The sequence below is a fragment of the Mytilus galloprovincialis genome, chromosome 8 (assembly GCF_965363235.1).
Source record: "Mytilus galloprovincialis chromosome 8, xbMytGall1.hap1.1, whole genome shotgun sequence".
NCBI lineage: Eukaryota > Metazoa > Mollusca > Bivalvia > Mytilida > Mytilidae > Mytilus > Mytilus galloprovincialis.
The window spans coordinates 35,127,806-35,148,523 of NC_134845.1; the positions used below are offsets into that span (position 1 = coordinate 35,127,806).

The following is a 20,718-nucleotide window of genomic DNA, read 5'->3' on the forward strand; positions in this document are numbered from 1 at the left end:
TCTGAAAATTTCAGGGCTGATAGATATTGACCTAATGAACATTTTTACTCCATGTCAGATTTGCTCTTAATGCTTTCGTTTTTGAGATATAAGCCAAAAACTGCATTTGACCCCTATGTTCTATTTTAAGTAACGGCGGCCATGTTTTTTGACGGATCAAAAATCAAAGCACACACTTTGTGCAGGATAATCTAAGGAACAACCATGCTAAGTTTTAACCAAATCCATTCAGTAGTTTCAGAGGAGAAGATTTTTTAAAGTTAGCAAATATGATGAACAAATTGTGAAAAATTGTCATTAAAGGACAATAACCCCTTAAGGGGTCAATTGACAATTTTGGTCATATTAACTTATTTGTAGATCTTACTTTGCTGATCCTTTTTGCTGTTTACAGTTTATCTTTATCTATAATAATATTCAAGATAATGACCAAAAACTGCAAAATTTCCTTAAAATTACCAATTAAGTGGCAGCAACCCAACAATGGTTTGTTTGATTCATCTGAAAATTTCAGGGCTGATAGATATTGACCTAATGAACATTTTTACTCCATGTCAGATTTGCTCTTAATGCTTTCGTTTTTGAGATATAAGCCAAAAACTGCATTTGACCCCTATGTTCTATTTTAAGTAACGGCGGCCATGTTTTTTGACGGATCAAAAATCGAAGCGCACATTTTGTGCAGGATATACTAAGGAACAATCATATTAAGTTTCATTCAAATCCATTCAGTAGTTTCAGAGGAGAAGATGTTTGAAAAATTGTTAACGACGACAGACGACGACGACGACGACGACGACGGACGCCAAGTGATGAGAAAAGCTCACATGGCCTTTTAGGCCAGGTGAGCTAAAAAAGTGAGTATAACTGTGATTTTCAACAATTTATCCAAGTCCAAAGCCAGTAATTTTGGCAAGAATTAGCTGAGCAGAACGAAACTTAAACTGTAACTCATCATGGGTAACTCACGTACCAAAAATCAGACCAATATCTGAAAGCATTTAGAAAAAAAGTCAGTATAACTGTGATTTTCAACAATTTATCAAAGTCCAAAGCCCGAAATTTTGGCAAAAATTAGCCAAGTGGAACAAAACTTAAACTTGATCTGTAACACATTATGGTTAACTCACATACCAAATATTAGTCCAATCTCTGAAGGCATTTAGAAAAAAACTCTGTATAATGGTTTGTTGCGGAATGACGGAATGATGGACAAGGCTTTAATCACCAGGGTAAAACTCTATGGCACCGAGAACTTATTTGTGAGTCCATAAAAACTACAGGCTAACAGTCTATAAGCGTAAAAGAACAAGTTTTTGCTTGACCAATTAATATTCAACCTTACATACCCAAAACAGCCTTATACCTAATTAAATGTACAATTCTAGCATCAAATGACTAATATGGCCATAATCATTGTGTATTTATCTTGTAAAATATCATTATCTTTACTTAGATAAAGATTACTACCCTTAATACACCCCATTCATAAAAATGACCATGCAGACATAATTACAACCCACAGATTTTAACTCATTAGTTATCTATACAAAACATAATTTTCTGCTTCAATCAACCAATTTTCCATTTCCTTACTTAACCAAATTGCAGTAGAGATTACTATAATTTTAAAGTCTGCTCTTTTATATTGAAAGCACTTTTAGACATGGTACAAAATATCCTCCAAAAATGTTTGTTAATTATGGTTATTATGATGATTATTAAGATCTTCTAGGGTTTCATTGTATTTTCCAAGATAAATATTCAGATTTTCTAGACATATTGAAGAATAATAATGACACACATTGTATCATTTTACTTTACAATACTCTTTCATAAAATTGAGAATGGAAATGGGGAATGTGCCAAAGAGACAACAACCCAACCATAGAGCAGACAACAGCAGGTCACCAACAGGTCTTCAATGCAACGAGAAATTCTCGAACCCGGAGGCGTTCTTCAGCTGGCCCCATAACAAATATATACTGGTTCAGTGATAATGAACCCCATACTAAACTCCAAATTGTACACAAGAAACTAAAAGCTAAAATAATACAAGACTAACAAAGGCCAGAGGCTCCTGACTTGGGACAGGCGCAAAAATGCGGCGGGGTTAAACATGTTTGTGAGATCTAAACCCTCCCCCTATACCTCTAGCAAATGCAGAAAAGTAAACGCATAACAATACGCACATTAAAATTTAGTTCAAGTTCTTTCATGCATTCATAAGTGAAGAATACATTAGTTCATTGTCTATATGTTGGTGACCAAGAGAAGACGAGAGAACCATTGCACTAAAGTCATTATAAAGTTTAACATTTTTTTCTAGAGGCAATTGGTGTGTATACTGAACAGCTGACTCTAAAACTTGAAGTATTTCTTTTATACCTAGATTTGTTGTTTAACATATTCTGCCACAAGTCTAAACAAATTTATATTATGTTGATCATTTTTTTTAAAATTTAAAGTTAATATGTGTTTTGTGGTAATAAGCATTGAGTAAAACTTTCATAACATTTGATTGAGGCAAACTAAAGTTAGAGAATGGACACCCAACTTTGGACTGACAAGGGTAAAACTAAATGTCCCCTTAGCCATGCCGTGGGCATCATATGTTGTTCACATAGATACCCATGAACTATATGAAAATATAAAGAATGATCTAATAGTATGCACAGATTTGTGTTATCAAAACAGCAAGTATTGGTGTTCCCATCTGTTGAAATATTAACTACATAATTCATGTTTTGACAGATGGAAACAGAAATAATATTCATTGTTTTGATAACAGAAATCTGTTAGTGTATTGCTTGTATTGTTGGAAGTTACAGCACATTTAAAACAGAGATCTAAAATGTTTCAAGGCTTTTGATGAGTTGAATACAATTTACAAATAACATAACTCCTTCTACTTTCTTTTACCCATCAATTCCCCAGCCTAAATTCTATCATACTATTATACATTTTATTCTGTTGTCTATCTCCCTATAAAATTAATATTGAGAATGGAAATGGGGAATGTGTTAAAGAGACTAATGGGTCTTCAACACAGTGAGAAAATACAGCATCCAGAGGCGAGCTTTAGCTGGCACCAAAACAAAAATGGGTATTTTTTTTTTTTTTTTAAAATATAGATTAGATCGTTGGTTTTCCTGTTTGAATGGTTTTACACTAGTAATTTTGGGGCCCTTTATAGCTTGTTGATCGGTGTGAGCCAAGGCTCCATGTTGAAGGCCGTACATTGACCTATAATGGTTTACTTTTATAAATTGTTATTTGGATGGAGAGTTGTCTCATTGGCACTCACACCACATCTTCCTATATCTACTTACTAGTTCATTGAAAATAGAAGACATACCTATATTTAAAATTTAATAAACTATTTGATTGATGGATACTTAATTTATTTACTTGACTAAAGCCATAAGTATCAAGTAATACATTAACATTGTCAGGTGGGGTCAGGAGCACTATGATGTTGAACAAGGTTGTCAAAAACATATTTTCTTAACACTGTCATGAACAAAAATGTAGGTTAAAGCTTTAGCATTTGCCATGAAATATCTTCTTATATAGTGATGAAATACTTGCAAGAAAGATTCAAGCTATATTTCAATCAGAAAACACTTTATTAGATAGATTGTAAAAGAAACAGTCTGTTGATACAAAGATGACAGATGGATGAACATGACAAAAGTAACATGGCTTATGGTATGAAAAAATACGGAGAAAAAGGAATGTAAATTAGAATTGGACATCAGCTGTCCGTAATCAGGCACAAGATCAAACTAAACAGCAAAAGAAAATATACAAATAAAATTAATTAATCTTAGAAATGAAAATGTTTAATCAATAACACACCATAAATTACAATTAATTCCAACTAAAATTTTCTACTTGAATACTCATTTCAGTTGATATCTTACATTCTTAATTATTATTCGAAAATAGGCCTTCACGATATTCATAAAAAGTTCTTATCGTGACCAGCCAATTAAGGGGACATCTTTAATCAGTGGCGCACAAACGAAATTTAAATCAAGAATCGCTTGATAATGAGCCTCCCGTCTCTTTGCGACAGGTCAATATTTCTACGACTGTCAATTCTGATAAATCACATTCATTAGTCAGCAACGATAACACAATAGTTAGATATAGGTCCCCCTAATTACCTTATATGAGCTATAGAAAATGGAAAATGGAGATTTATATTGAATTTGATAGTAGGAAGTTGTCAGATAGTATACCACTAAAAGATCTGATATTGCTAGGTTGTTGTTTCATTAATACTATAAAATTTCAGTGAAGATAGATTAAGTATTCCCAATTGTATCTTTAAGTATGTAAAAATCTTATTGTTCCCTTGAAGAGAAATCTCTATGATGTACTTAACTGACACTATATTTAAGAATGAAAAAATATTAAATAAGACAAAAATCTTCAACACAAAAAAATAGACATGCAGAGTTTGACTCAGAATATTGTACAACAGTAAATATCTATATTATTTGTTTAAAGCTTTAAATCACCTACATTTGTCTAAAAGTCAACAGAAACAACAAAATTCTTTAAAGGAAAAAGAACTCAAAATTTTTGACAATTGACAAAGAACTCGAAATTTTTGACAATAGACAAAGAACCCGAAATTTTTGACAATAGACAAAGAACCCAATATTTTTGACAATAGACAAGCACTAACAAGGACCCTCTATATAAACAAGTATATCCTCTTTTTCTGAAAGGATTGAAAAAACTACCTGTTACCAACACATTTCTGAGTTATCGCCCCTCCTTTTCAGCATAAGAAACTTTAAAAGGTATTTTAAAAGTTTTTGATACAGTTAGCTTTACACATTTCAAATAGTTCTATGATAATCTTAAAATTAACCCTAACTCTAAATGAAAAGCTCTGAAGTGCTTGTAGATTATGTTTCGTTTTGGTATTATAAAGTGATACTATCCTGAATGAGGCCAATCACAGAAACAATTAATCTATTCAATCTTTACACCCTCTTACAATTTGCCCCCTCCTCATCCCCAACCCTAACTAAATCTATCAATAAGATACATTTTTTGTGTTTTATTTGAAGTTTGTAAATCCAATGCCATAAGTTTTTCTAAGTAATTACATATTGTAAGAATCACTGTTTTCAAAAATACAATCTTTTCCATCTTAATGAATGGTTTTAATCATGAAATCTATTGATTTTCAAGTTCAACATACCTTTATCAGCATTTTGTAATTAAGGAAGAAATTCATAAGAGATAGTTCAAGGAGAATTTTTTCAATATTAAAATGGTCTCTGCAGTAAAGATAATTGTTTTTACAATAAATATCACAAATAGCTGCATTGAACCATATCATTTTTGTTGATGATAGCAGAAAAAAACGTATAAAGGTCCAAGGATAAATCAAAAGGAACCTTGGAATGCAAGACAATAGCAAATGTACAGATGATAAGCCATAATTTTAAAAGCTATCATTTAAATGTTAAGCAGCTTTGCCAAGATGACATGTAATGTGCACATTGAAGTTGTTTAAAAACAAAAAAATTTTGAAGGCATTTTTATCAAAAGCAAATAAAATGGCCACAGAGGTATTGTGGCATAAATGACTGTTAAAAGTTCCATTACTCTGGAATGACACACCAGAAACTTTTAAAATCAAAAGCAAGCCTACATTCACAAATCTCAGCATACGTGTTAAGTTTGTAGTTATTTGATCCGTGCATGCTAGACCTCATACATTACATTTAAAAAATGCCTTTCATTCATCTGAGCATCCAAGTCCTGTAACTCTGGAATGACATATCAGATGAGGTTTTTTCAATTCAAAAGATGGTTCAACAATTCCAACAACTATACATTGATTCATTGTTCTGGTTAATTAATCCAAAAAACTCAAGTTATGGTACTACAAAATTACTGAAATATGACACTTAAAAGTCTTGTAACTCATTAATCACAAACCATATAATTTTAAAAATCCCAAGGGAGCTTCCTTTTAGCATTCCCAACAATAATGCAATATTATAAAATTTGAGAAAATCAATACAGGCATAGTGCACAAAGTGAAAATTGTCTGATTTTAAAGGTTAAAGTCCAGTAACTCTGTAACAATGAACCTCAAAATTTTCAAAATCCAAAAAAGCTTTTTTGTTTTAAATACCATGCCCAATATTTCAATGCAATACATCACCTAATCAGATACCATTCATTTAATGATACACCTCACTTAACAATATCAAAGGACCAGACAACAAAAATAAACAATAAATAACAATCGCTTATCAATAATTATAATATTCAATGACATTTAGCTAGTAGTAAAAACAATTGTGATCACAATTTACCGCCAATTTGTCACTACAGATACGATGTTTACCTTAGATCAGAAAATCAACAATATTCTCTAAGCATAACGTTAATTGACTCCCAATTAATATTGATCAAAGATAAACAATCAACAAAAATAAACATCAATGAAAAAACATTGCCAATCTGGTTAATCAATAGCTAATTTAGAAAACAGCGTTAATTTCTTTGTTACAAATGATGTTGTCAACCCCCTGTAATTAGAAAACGTCAACATGCAACATTTGTGTATTCAAAAGTACAAATTGTGAGTCATGTTTTATTCAATGAAATCTCCAATTTAAAATAATTCAATAATTTTAATCCATTTATTGAACAGAATATGACATTTAATCATCAAAAGTCAAGTTTTATTACTAGTTTCATAAATAATGTTTGATTTAAAGATGATGGTTAATTTCATATTTAATATGCATGTGAAAGTATTACTAAATGAAAAACTCTTTTCTATTTTTTTCTATCTTTTCCATCTTTATAAATGGTTTTAATCATAAAATCTTTTGATTTTGAACATCGAATTAATTCTTATCAGAATGAAATCTACAGTTGGTACATAATCTTTGTTTCCAAAATTGAAACTGTTAAACTAAAATTTTGAAATCATAGGGACATTACAATTATTTGTTTTTATCCAATTAAAATTGATCAAATGGAACAAAATTCATACATCAACTGTAACTTATCTAACCAAAATTTCCAAATCAGGTCAGACATATGTAACATACACAACAGGAATATGAGTTTATAAGACAACATGCCACAATCACACCATCACATTTTAGAGAAGATGGAAATCTGGGCAATATTTCTAAACTGGCAAATATTTTTTAAGTTAACATCAACATATACAAGTGTATCAAGTTTCAAGTTGATGTGACTATAACTTCACGGTTAACTTACTTTAAGAAAAAGTCTTTAACATGCCTCAAACAAGAACTTTGACTTCATCTGGGCCACAACCTTAGTTATGAATAGTATTTACATTATGAAATTGTGTACTAAGTTTCAAGTGACCTCAAAAGGGGCTATAATTCCATTCGTAATCAATCAATTTGAACTCCATTTAACTGAATATAATTACAGTAGAAAGTAGAAAGTTGACACATCACCAATGCTTTACATTGGAGTATATAAATCATCAATTAAAATTCTTAGCTTATAAAATCTTTTGTTTATTATGCTTTGATTCTAAGTAGGCATTTATACATGAAATATTCAAATTTCTAACTGAATATTCCAAGACTGCACAATATTGAGTTTGTTTGTCAAAATTTCAATAAAAAAAATCAAGTATTCTCTTCAGAAGCAAATGCCTTCAATCATGTCTATGAATACAGAACATAATAAAGATGCTCAATAATATTTTTTTTTTTTTTTTTTTGGGGGGGGGGGGGGGTGTTCAGGTAGTAAACAAAGGTCATAATGATTTCATGGTTGACCTAGACATAGAAAATTGACTTCCCTATTTCTTTGCACACAATAAAGTAAATGTAAAATGCAGTACACAATTGTTTTAAATATATAACACCAGAGTATAATTTTCAGTCAATATACAATACAGATACATACATTTTGTTCAAGCTATATTTATCGTCGCTGGGCTTCTAAAATGTTGTAAATTACAAATATTTCAATAAAAAAATATCTCACAAACAGGCTTTAGAATTTTTGGCAAAATGCATGCTTCCAAAATGTCGTATGTGAACTTGAACATTTTTGTAAATAGCAGTGAAATAAAAACTTTGACATTTCTGGATCATCCAAGAACTTAAACTATTTTCACAGAAATAAAGAAATGTACAATTATTTTTCCCAAAAGCCATTCTACAACGATTTTTAAGTTTTCATACTACATTTGGAAGCAAACTTTACAAACAACTGACATTGGCAATTTTGTAATATGTCTAATTTCACACATTTTGATTGGTCTAACTGTATTCTATTTTTTAATACCAAAGATTTCCTCCCGCCAAGACCATTGGTGTCAAAAAGTATTTTTAGCCAAAAAAGTCATATACGACATTTTAGAAGCCCAGCAACGTTATGTAAAGTTATAAAAAAAAAATCCAATTTTTATATTAAGCAGCAGGGACATGATGGAGGCAAAATTTAAGGTCCCTTTTTCCATTTTTTATTCAAAAGCACATAGAATGATAAAAATGCAATATTATTGTCTCCAATTGCATTCAAATGAAACAATGTTGAATTTAAGTATTGGGTAACCAACATATTTCACATAGCATATGGTTAAAGGAAGATAACTCTAACCCATTTAGGAGAAAAAAAACTGACTTACTTGTCTTCTCCGAGGACAACACCAAAACCAACATGTTCTACTCTTTTTAAATTAGGATTGTACCATCCAGTTTTCTGTGCCGCTGAGTATAATATATCAAAATGTGTACCCTGTAAAATATTGCTTTTACATGTATATACACAACATGCTTACTATGTGGCTAACAAATAAGATTTTATATTGTGCCACATATATTTTCTTTTTAAAAGTGCTTGGATGAAAGAAGAAAATCAATAAATTTCAGATACTATATCAGAAATTTAGACATATTCTTTTTCAGACAAAGATACAGCTGGAACTGTTTTAAAACATGCAGAAAAATCAATCAAGAGGCAAGTACAACAGTATAATTTCATTTGTTCACTCTTGCTTTAAAATTGAAATTTAAAAAAACTGAACAGTTAACTTGAAAAAGTGGAATAAGACATACTTAAGGATGTACTTAGGTGAGGTTTTGGAATTTGTGTCAAATATTCAGACTCCTTGGTGTTTTTCCATACAATACAATGTAAAATATTTTGCCTCATAACACCCATTTATTTTTTCATATAAGACTTCATAGCTCATGAAAGGTCATTTATCAAAATTTTAGAAGATTCTTGATTTTTTTCTTTTGTTTTGAGACCAATAATAATACCAATGCAAATATAAGGTAAAAGTCTGAGTCAGCCTTTTCCCGCCATATTTTTAATCTCAAATATCTCGAAAAGGAGGTCCATGACCTATCAATATTTTTAGCTTATCTTTATCCTTAATTGATGCTCTACCAGCTTATAGCATCAATTTTAATTTCTTAATATCTTAATTTTTACCTAAACTCACCTAAGTTCATCCTTAAAGTCATATGAAACGAGTGACTGGTGAAAAGTAATGTTTATTTAATTCTTGAACCAATGCATATATATACCATAAACTAGTCTTCTAAGCACGATTTTATCATATACAAACATATCATATAATCGTCAATTTTTTTCTCACTGTTATATTGTAAAAATATGGCAGCTCATTAATTGTCGTGTTCTGAAGCAGTAGTTTACTGATTGTCACCTTATGGTAAACAACCAACAAAAAAGCATTGATATTGAGCACCTGAATGACATGTACAATCAGAAAATAGTTTATTTCAGTGACATATCCATGGGTATTGCGATCACCCGGTTTTTACGAAAAGGGCCACACTAAGGTCACTTGCATACAGAAAATATGTCGGCGAATTGCTTCCTGGAAGCAAGCAATTAAAAGAAGTTAACTTCTTCTAAATGAGGACAAATTAAAGATTTTACTTCAGAAAACAGTATATGTACATAAGTTTAATAATAAAAACTATCCATTTTGTTATAAAAAAACATCTGCATAATTTTTTTTTAATTTGAGGTTTCATATGACTCTAACTATATAAAAAGATAATACACTTTTTTTAAATCATTTTAAAATCTAAATCTTTTGAATGGAATTCTATCCAATGATATTTGTGTCTGAGATTATTTAATTGTAAATTGTAAAGGAGTAGGTCTGGTAAGGGCCGATTTTGGCCTCAAATTTCAGGTTCATCTAACGAAAGATTTTAGACACTTTTAAACACCTAAGTGTCTATTTTAATTGTTCGATAAGTTTATGTTAAAGATTTTAACTGATTTAGTCATCAAAAACGCTTTGATTCAAGCTAAAATGTGCAAAGTCTATCAAATATGCCAAAAACGTCATTTTTCAGATGGTTTTTGTCAAAAATGAAAGTGGCCGCATCCGTGTTCATCCTCAACTTTTATATATGTTATGTATTATCATCAAATACAATTTACATTTCAATATTATGAATGAACACAAATGCAGCCACTTTCATTTAAGACGGAAACCGTCTAATAATGAACTAAAATGCTAAAATTGTGAAGATTTTAGTAATTTAGCATGACTTAATGATGCTAGTACCCGATATATGTAGATTATATTGTCAAAAAAAGCCCACATTTATGTAGCAGAAGCATTCTTCTTTCCAATAAATAGCTCAAAGATTACATTTTCACAACTTTGTAAAACTGCTATATTTTGGGGCCAAAAAAGGGTCTTACTGAACCTACTCCTTTAAATCAAACCTCAGTATTGTAACATAACTGATTATACACTAACCTGTCCAGCATCCACTACATAAATCAGCCAATCACCATTCTCATCAAACAGACGATTTTTTATAGCGGCCATGTCAGATGTGTCATATGTAAAGCCACCATCAGATTTCACTAATGTTAGTGGCACAGAACAGCCAGGTGCAAACATGATTTTTCTGCCATCTTCAACAAGTGTCAGATCTAAATAGAGAAAAAAATTACAATTCTTACATCATATAAATGAAACAATGAAATTGGAAATGATATTTTGATTGTTTATCCCCAAAAAAAATCAAATGCAATTTAATTTAATACAAACAGTTATTTGAAAACCACAAAGTGTTGACTGTCATATAATAGGAATACGGTAATCCCTTGAGCTTCTTCAGACCAACTATAAAACCTGTATCTAAGTGGGGCATACGTTTGGCTATGCTATGTTTAAATTTGCAGCCACATTTAATAAGATTTGAGACATTATATCTGATTTCTTATGTAGAAGGAATTCACGCTCTCTGCACATTTAAACAAACCCTTGCAACAAGTCTTTCAGTGATCTGTATGTGGTATGGTTTAATTACTTTCCCTTCCAAAACACCCCCATTTTCCATTTGCATTTCAAATTTTGCATCCTTTATTCCAATCTACCGTATGCCCCCTCTACTATGCATGGGCATAAAAATTGTTCATTTGTTCTCATCCTGACCATGTATGAAATATTTGCAACTGTATAAAACGCATTTAAAATAATAAATCAACTAGTTTGAAAACAGATTTGCAATTAAACCACAATTATTCTTGATACTAAACAAATCAAAATCCATTTGAATTTACATACTCAGTTTTTTCACCTGTACCAATGAAACAATTTGGAGAGTATGGTAAGGGCTACAAACAACCTGACATAAAGAATGAAAAACAGAGGGTTGACCACCCATCATGGAGGACACAGCGTCAGCTTGGTGGTTTATTCAAAACAGAGGGTTGACCACCAATCATGGAGGACACAGCGTCAGCTTGGTGGTTTATTAAAAACAGAGGGTTGACCACCAATCATGGAGGACACAGCGTCAGCTTGGTGGTTTATTAATAACAGAGGGTTGACCACCAATCATGGAGGACACAGCGTCAGCTTGGTGGTTTATTAATAACAGAGGGTTGACCACCAATCATGGAGGACACAGTGTCAGCTTGGTGGTTTATTCTTTTGCTGATTAATGTGAGAAGAGAGTCTTGATTACTAAATATCTACTTACTTTTGTCATCTAACTCTTGAACAATGTTTGGCATCATTTTATGATAATAAGATTCTCCCCTTTCAACAATAGTAACTCCAAGTCTGTCATATACTTTCTTGAACTCTAAAAAAAAGGCCTAACATTTTACAGATCAGAAAACAATAATCAATTCAAGCAAACAAGCTTTCAATATGTAAATGAGATGATACTGAAATATTTTGACAAATACTCTGAAGTGTGAGCATTTGTCTTTTAATATACATTAAAGGACTGATACTTATATCATTTTTTTTGTTGTTGATAGTATATTTTCTTTGTATGCAGGAGTTCATAAATTGGTATGTTCATTTTGGAAAAGTACTAATATGAATCCCCCCTCCAAAAAAAGAAAACTGACACAATGATATTTAGATATTTCCCATGATTTTGGCTGTTCTATTAAGATCTGGTTTGGTCATATGGTCATATAGCTCCAAATATTTGTTTCTGTATTTATTCATCCTCGCTTCCAAATGTTCATGTTTTCGCATTCTTGTTAAGGCTAATCCAGAAAAGCATTTCAGACGCATTAAATTTTATAGTGTTGTTTTCATCTGATAGCATGTAAAAGCTAAGAACAGTTCATAATCTTATTCTTTGCCAAAAACTGTTGTCTCTAGCAGTTGCTTCAATATGTATGTTTGTTTATTGATCTTTAATGTAGAACAACATGTGATAGAAAAGGTCATACAAATATGGTTCACTGTAAATTAAATACATTGTATCTGTTGGACAGTTGTATATGGTTCACCGTAAATTAAATACAATGTATCTGTTGGACAGTTGTATATGGTTCACAGTAAATTAAATACAATGTATCTGTTGGACAGTTGTATATGGTTCACAGTAAATTAAATACAATGTATCTGTTGGACAGTTGTATATGGTTCACAGTAAATTAAATACAATGTATCTGTTGGACAGTAGACTATCAGAAGGATGACTGTGAACACAAATATTAGTTTATGCAGATCATATGATGGCTTTTTCATATAAGTGAGTACATGGAGTATGTCAACTATTGGTAGTACTAGTCAGAATTAGGAATCAACTTATAACATTGTGAAATTTAAATGCAATATCTTTAGTTACTACATTTTAGTAAACACTGACCCTATTTCAGAGCAATCAGATTAATGGCCTCCCTTATGGTTATCAATGACAACAAACCAATAGAACAAATAAATAATTCCATGTTTGTGGAAGACTAAAAAGACAATAAGTCAGGAATCTGATGTTCAGTAGTTGTCATTTGTTGATGTGGTTCATAAGTGTTTCTCACTTCTCGTTTTTTTTTCATATAGATTAGACCGTTGGTTTCCTGTTTGAATGGTTTTACACTAGTCTAGCTTGGGGTCCTTATATCTTGCTGCTTGGTGTGAGCCAAGGCTCCATGTTGAAACCGTACTTTGACCTATAATGGTTTACTTTTACAAATTGTGACTTGGATGAAGAGTTGTCTCATTGGCACTCATACCACATCTTCTTATATCTACTTACTATTATATCCACTACAGTAGTGAAAAGATAAAGTAAGTTCTACCAGTCAGGTAGAAGTGATTCAAGTAAGTGGGTCTCATTTGGGTCTAAGTGTGACGCGGGATTGCCGATTTTTGGTAAGCGTGACACGTGAAAGTCAAATTATTGTGTCGTGAAAATGAGGTCTAGCGGGACCCGAGAAATGACAAAAAAATGAGAATTGCTTACGTACATAGAGTAAGGGGGAGACAGGAATCTGACAAAACAGTAAGCGGGATCCGGGATAGGAACCCCCCAATGAGACCCCCAAGTAAGACCACTTACCATCTAGGACTCAACACAAAATCACCTTAAAATATAACCTACGTTTGTATGTCTTAGAATTAATCATGTTTATCATTAAAGAAATTTTACCAATTCTGGATACATCACAAATTAGGTTCCAAGCCTTAATATGACTATCCTCATAATTCTGTAGTTTAACAACAGCCTCATAAGCTCTCTTCTTGAATTCTTCATCATTATCAAACCTCACTTTGGATTCCTTTAAATGTTAAAATAAACTGTGAAATCTGATTTAAATTTATATCATTAGAGCATATATAAGGTGACAAAGCATTTTAAAGATAGAAGATATAAATGCAAGAAAAAATTCCAGTTTTCATGGTTATTCTTATTGAAATGGATGTTATAAGTCATGCAGCTTTCATAATTTCACCATTTTTGCTATGTATATTTTTGTGGAACAGCCAATAGTTTAAAATTTTCTTCAAGCATTTCTTTCTATGAAATTTGCCTAATTGTACATGTTGTAAGAAAACAGTCATGACAGTGAACATGCAAAATTCAAATTTAACTCTATGTAAAACTTCACAGATTACAAACATGACACTGTACCTTGTATACATTAGATGCAGAACTGCTTCCAAACTTTTTTATAAAATTATGAACAAACCTTTTAAATTTCTCAATAAATGAAGAATAAAGAATAGAAATATAAAGTAATACGACATGCATATTTCTATCACCAGTACCTAAAAATAGACCAGATTAACACTGATACGTTATATTTAAAATAAAAACAAGTTCTGGATGAACATTGATGAATGGAAAGGTTTTCATATAATCAACCAAACCTATTTTCTTGCAAATAGTCAATTTCGTAAAAAAAAATGACAAAATGTCTTTATAAACAGAAAGCTACTGAAATCCATAGAATTCTATTCAAATGTAATGATAATCCTTATAAATAATACATGTGTGATTTATGGTGCAATTTTCAGAAGACAATCTAAATTCAACTATATTCAGAGTAGGGTCATGTAGCATATGGATATAGTTCTTAAAAGGCTAACTAAGAAAACTTGAGATTTCTATGGAATTTTTTTATTTTTTCAGATTTCCATACATCTATTGTCAATAATTAAATGACCTACAGAAACAAACTAGTCCTTTTAAAAATTCTTACTTTTGCTTCTCTTTTCTTTCATCATGTTCATGGGTGTAAAAAAATCATCCAAAACAAAAGATATGTCACTTTGACAACCCTGCAGCTTTTTTAGCATCAATCTGTATATTTGAAAACAACAGTATTTTCTATCGCTTTTCTAGTTCAATTTACCTTATAGAACTTCTGCAGGTCACCTATAGGTGGTGACACTGTAGCATAATTAGGAAACTTGTCTTGTAAATGGGCAATCAACATTCCAAACTGAGTACCCCAGTCTCCAAGATGGTTCAATCTGAGCACATCATGCCCTACCCATTCTAATAGACGACAAATACTCTCTCCAATAATTGTGGATCTGAAATAAAATTAAAGGTGCCTACAATAATTCCGGTACATACAAAGCATCCTTGACAATTAGCCCTTGCAATAAATTTTCAAATTATTCACATTAATTCCAAGATCTCAAATTTAGTTTGAAATTTGATCCAGTATTATTCCAGCCTCTTTGTTTACTTGGCTTTAACATTGTGTTTTTTCCTATGGTGTTTACACATTTATTCTTAGAGCTGTTCACAAATTTTTCATCCGACCAAATAACTTTGATAAGTTTTATGATGTTGTTCATCCTGTGGTTTCATCCTTCATGTGATACCAATTATCTTCGATTTCATAGGCAAAGTTGAATTCAAATGTTCAATGAAATATAAATTTTTAAAGGATTACATGCAGACTTCAGAAAAACCACAAAATCAAATATCTTTGAAAATACGAGTCTCCCTAATTCCATGAATATGGGTGTCCTCATAAATAAATGAATCTATAGAAGTCCATTTGTTGTTACTTTAAGCAGCAATTGTTTGCAAAATATCCAGAAATAAATCAGTTTCATGAGTATTTACCTAGGATAATTACATTTTTTGATAGAAGCTAAAAATATTAAAACTTGTAAAAGTGATACCTTAAATGGCCAACATGCATTTCTTTGGCAATATTTGGTGATGAAAAATCTACAATAGGATGTTTCTTTACTCGTATAAATGGTGGTCGGACTCCGTTGTTAAGCAACTCGCTCATTTGCTCTGCTACATAGGATTTGTTCAAATAGATGTTTATGAATCCTGGTCCGCACACTTCAAGCTATAATAATGAATAATGTATTTAATGACGGTAAACAAAGCTAAAATTATCAATAGGCACCCTTTAATAACTTTGAAAGCTTTGCAATTTTCCAAGTTAAAAGGGGCATACATTGTAGCTCAAGAAGGGAAGATGACGCACTGTCCAAATTCAAACTATGTCTGCAAGTTTTGGTTTTTAACACTGTGTATGAGTTTTGTAAATTTTTATGAGTAATACATGTACTTTAGTGAGAGTGCAGAAATGATATGGAACAGATGGAAGAATGGACAGAAATACAGTCAAGGTTAAGATTTAATGCCTCCTCCGCCAAGGCAGGGCCATAAAACAACACAGAAATTTGATAGAATTTCAGAATCATCTTGTTCCTTTGCAACAAATATATGACAATATTCTTTGTTGTCTTTGGATATGATCAACACCATGACTTCCCCGCCTTTTAAACATGTCAAATTGGATATTTGTATGTATTGTGTTGAGACAGAGGTAAAGGGGAAGATATGCAATTTGAGGAATGTAACATGTAGGTCCACAGCAGTATTCAGAACTTGTTGGGACTGCTTGGCTAATTTTGTGTTTGTTTACATAATTTGTGTTTCAAATAATATAATCACCTTATATAAAAACTTAAAATAACTTGAGTCTTTGTTTTTCATTATCAATAGGCTTTATATGTTTTGGAGTTTAGTGTGACGTCAATTTTCGCTGAATTAGTTTATATTATTATCAAGTTGCAAGCTGAAGCCCAACCTCTAGGTGCCCGATTTCATTGTTGTGTTGAAGACTCATTGGTGGCCCTCTGCTATTTCCTTATCTGTGGTCGGGTTGTTGTCTCTTTGACATATTCCCTGTTTCTATTTTATTTTATACATGTTATATGACAATAATAAATAATGTTAATAAATAATGTTTCAATTTTCATCTGTATTGCATACATACCTTTTCAAAGTACTGTGTTTCAGGCATATTTTGCATAATAGCATCAGCAATTTGTCTGGGATTTGTGTTTACTCCTTGACTTTTCAACATCTAAAATGAAATAAAACTTTTCTTTAATCTTTCAGTTATCTATTAATGTAATGCATTGCAATATAAGCAGAGTTTTAAATAACAGATGTTAATTATCTGACATTGCTTTAAATCTCCCCTTTTTTTTAATAATTGTAATTATATTGTTTTATAGATAAAGTTTATTCCTTCAGTGTATGTTTACTTTTTTTATTAATGAGTGAAGCCATTTCAATTGATATTCTATTGTGTGTCTTCCTATGTTGTAATGTTACAGTATACATACTATTTCAGGTTAGGATAAAGGCATGTATTCAAATGTTTAAATTGTTGCATTTGTTTACACCTGTCCTAAGTCAGGAACCTGTTGTTCAGTGGTTGTCTTTTGTTGATGTGGTTCATGGATGTTTCTTGTGTACTGTACTTGCATGACTTACTTCACTATGAATTTTTATGGAATCATTAAGTGTGTGCTTTATTGATTTGTCAAGTTTTTTTAACCAATAATTTTCTGGGAACTGTACATTTAGCTTACTGAGCTGTGATGGTTTTGCTCATTATTGAAGGATCTACACTTATCTATTTTTGCTACATCTACATCGGTGGTTTGTGGTAGATTGTTTTGTGTCATTTGCAATCATACCACATCGTGTTATATTTCAAAAAGACCTGACCGAATTTTTACTAAATAATTTAAATTTTCTGTAACTGTACATTAATTACATGTGATTTTTAAGTGAGTCCTTTTCAGCGATATGTACTTACTTGACTTATATTCATGGCAGCATTACATTGGTAATCATTCTTCATGGTGTGTTTTCCTTTCTGGATTGCTACAGGGGGATTCTCTAGGTCAGGGAAGGTCTTACGTATAGCTAGGCCAAACACATCGTCTATTATACCAATCACACTAACCATGTTCTGTCTACCTTTAGTTTTCTCACCATCAATATTCTGTAATTAAATGAGCATCAATTCCAGTTTTTCATACAATATCACGTTCTATGAAAATGATGCAACTTTCCTCAATCCACACAAATAAATGTAATTACACAATATGTAACATGAGTTCTGCCTGTACAGTACACCCTAAATACACAACATAAAGGAGCATTAAATGTTGATTCCTACTAGACATTTTATTTGACTGGGGATACTTATGATATATTTCCTGTGAAAAGTGTAGGACATTATCAATGTATAACAACTGGAGAACAATCCAAGCAGACTTTAAATATAAATTATATATATATTAAACTAAACATGTTAAATGAGAAATAAAAGTTTTGATGTAAATAATACAGAATAAAGAATAAATTCAATTTATAGACTTTTGATCACTGGTTGAATAACAAAAGGCTATTATATATAGCTATATAAAGATGTGGTATGAGTGCCAATGAAAGAACTCTCCATCCAAATAACAATTTATAAAAGTAAACCATTACCTTGGCTCACACCGAACAGCAAGCTATAAAGGGCCCCAAAAATTAGTAATGTAAATAGTTATCAAACACTACTGGACGAAAAAACATCTGTCCATACCAGTAACAGTCGTTCTAAGACTGATAATGTTTGTTAAAGTTGTAACAGTTGTTAAATTTCACTGCTGCAGTTATTTTGTAACTGTCCCAACTTTAAAAGTGTTTGTCTACCACATAAATCGACTGCAACAACGCAAGAAATAACTGCCACTGTCATTAAAGGACTGACACAACTATTTCAAGGTTGTAACAGTTGATTTACAACTGTCCCAACTCGGAAAACGTTGCAACAGCCATAAATAAACTGATTAAACGCCTAAAGGGTTGTCACAGTCGTAATAAAACTGATGCAACCATTTGAAAGTTGAAACAGTTATTTTATTACTGTCCCAACACGGAAAACGTTGAAACAGTCATAAATAAACTGTTTAAACGCAGAAAAAGTTGTAACAGTTAAAATATAATAGCTACAACCATTGTATAGGCATAGCTAATTTATAAGCGTAGCAACTTCCAAACATTGATCTTCATGTACACTTAAAAGTCACGGATACAAAATGTCTGACAGTCAGGCCCGGGATAAAGGTTAAATTATTTGTAAAACAATTTTACCGTGTGAAATATAAGGTTTTGAATAAGAGAAACAACTTTCATTCCCATTTAATACATTAATTTTAGATAGATATTGATTAAAAAAAAATAGTATTTTGAAATATTTGCCGCTGAACACATTTTTATATTCCTCGGTTATTTAGTGAATGTACTGAATTTATATATTTTTTAACACTTCCTCGCCCTTATCTTTTCGAACAAATAAAATCGGAACCAGCACTAGATACCTGCAATTTCACTAGATAAAATATAACTGCTAACAGAAAAATCGAAAAACGTTACCTAATATATTTGTAACCAAATGTATCTTTATAACTGAATTAACAGTTGACAAATTTTTATATTATTTATTTTTTATTAAATTAGTTAGGTGTGAAATCATTCATGCATACACAATTGTTTTCAATACCCGTAGTTTTACGAATCACATTACTTCATAATAACGCTCAATATACATGATATACTCTAAACCTAGCGGGGAACTCCTAATACACACACTTGTCAAACTTATCCCCATATAAAACTGCTTTATATTTTCTTGAGGGCTTATTTCAGACACTTATTCTGAGCTTTTATTCGGGGCTACATTTTTTTCTTTTAAAATTATAAATATTGCCTTATTAACCATTTTGATTTCTATACATGTAAAAAAAATAATCAAAGCTATCACGGACATTTAACACATCTTTTGCAGATATGGAAAACAAATTTTAAATCTATCTAAATTTAATTTCTTTTATTTTATCGTATTTTATTTTAGAATAGTTCAATATTAACTCGACTTTGTACTGTATATTGTACGGAATGGTATATTTGAAGTTCAATTGTAATTGATACACATGATACATGTAAATAGCACGTCAGCATTCATGATTGAGGTAAACAAATATTATCACTCGCGAGAAAAATTAATATTTTCACCGGATTTTTCGCAAACAATTTACCATACATATATTGTACATTTGTAAATACTAGTAGATGGACATGATGGACGTACTGTACAAGACCCGACAAAATAACTAGCGCAAGTGAAAGTTCAAATGTTCAAAACAAGAAAATTTGCATTGTTTCACCAGGGAAATCAAATCTCCTTTTATTTTTTTCACATCACGGTTTAGAACTTGATGTACTTGGTCAATTCTAAAGACTGACATCGTATTATCTTATGTGGTTTCAGTTGATCAGATGTCGTACTAATTACGTTTATCCAAAATATTTTCCCTATTTCAATTGTTCAAATTCAAATTATTTAATCCTGTAAATGCTTGTACAATAATGACATACTATTCAATTAGTACAGAAAACTAACAATGTTACTAGATGTACAGACAATATTCTGGGTCCCTTAATATTTTTTTTTGTTCTGTGTAAGCCGAGGCTCCGTGTTGAAGGCCGTACATTGACCTATAATGGTTTACTATTATAAATTGTTATTTGAATGGAGAGTTGTTTCATTGGCACACACACCCCATCTTCCTATATCTTTGACAGTACAGTA

General features: G+C 31.3%; 1 protein-coding gene across 1 annotated transcript in view; it reads right to left on the reverse strand.

Moving 5' to 3' along the window:
• The window catches only part of LOC143085658 (arginine--tRNA ligase, cytoplasmic-like), a 120,364-nt gene that overhangs the window by 86,978 nt on the left and 12,668 nt on the right, over positions 1-20,718 (reverse strand). Inside the window, exons 3-10 of the mRNA XM_076262142.1 lie at positions 17,890-18,078; positions 17,056-17,145; positions 15,938-16,116; positions 15,151-15,334; positions 13,944-14,073; positions 12,030-12,134; positions 10,796-10,974; positions 8,672-8,781 (exon numbers count right to left, since the gene is read on the reverse strand). Coding sequence (XP_076118257.1) covers positions 8,672-8,781; positions 10,796-10,974; positions 12,030-12,134; positions 13,944-14,073; positions 15,151-15,334; positions 15,938-16,116; positions 17,056-17,145; positions 17,890-18,078 — 1,166 coding nt within the window. The remainder of the gene's footprint in view (positions 1-8,671; positions 8,782-10,795; positions 10,975-12,029; positions 12,135-13,943; positions 14,074-15,150; positions 15,335-15,937; positions 16,117-17,055; positions 17,146-17,889; positions 18,079-20,718) is intronic.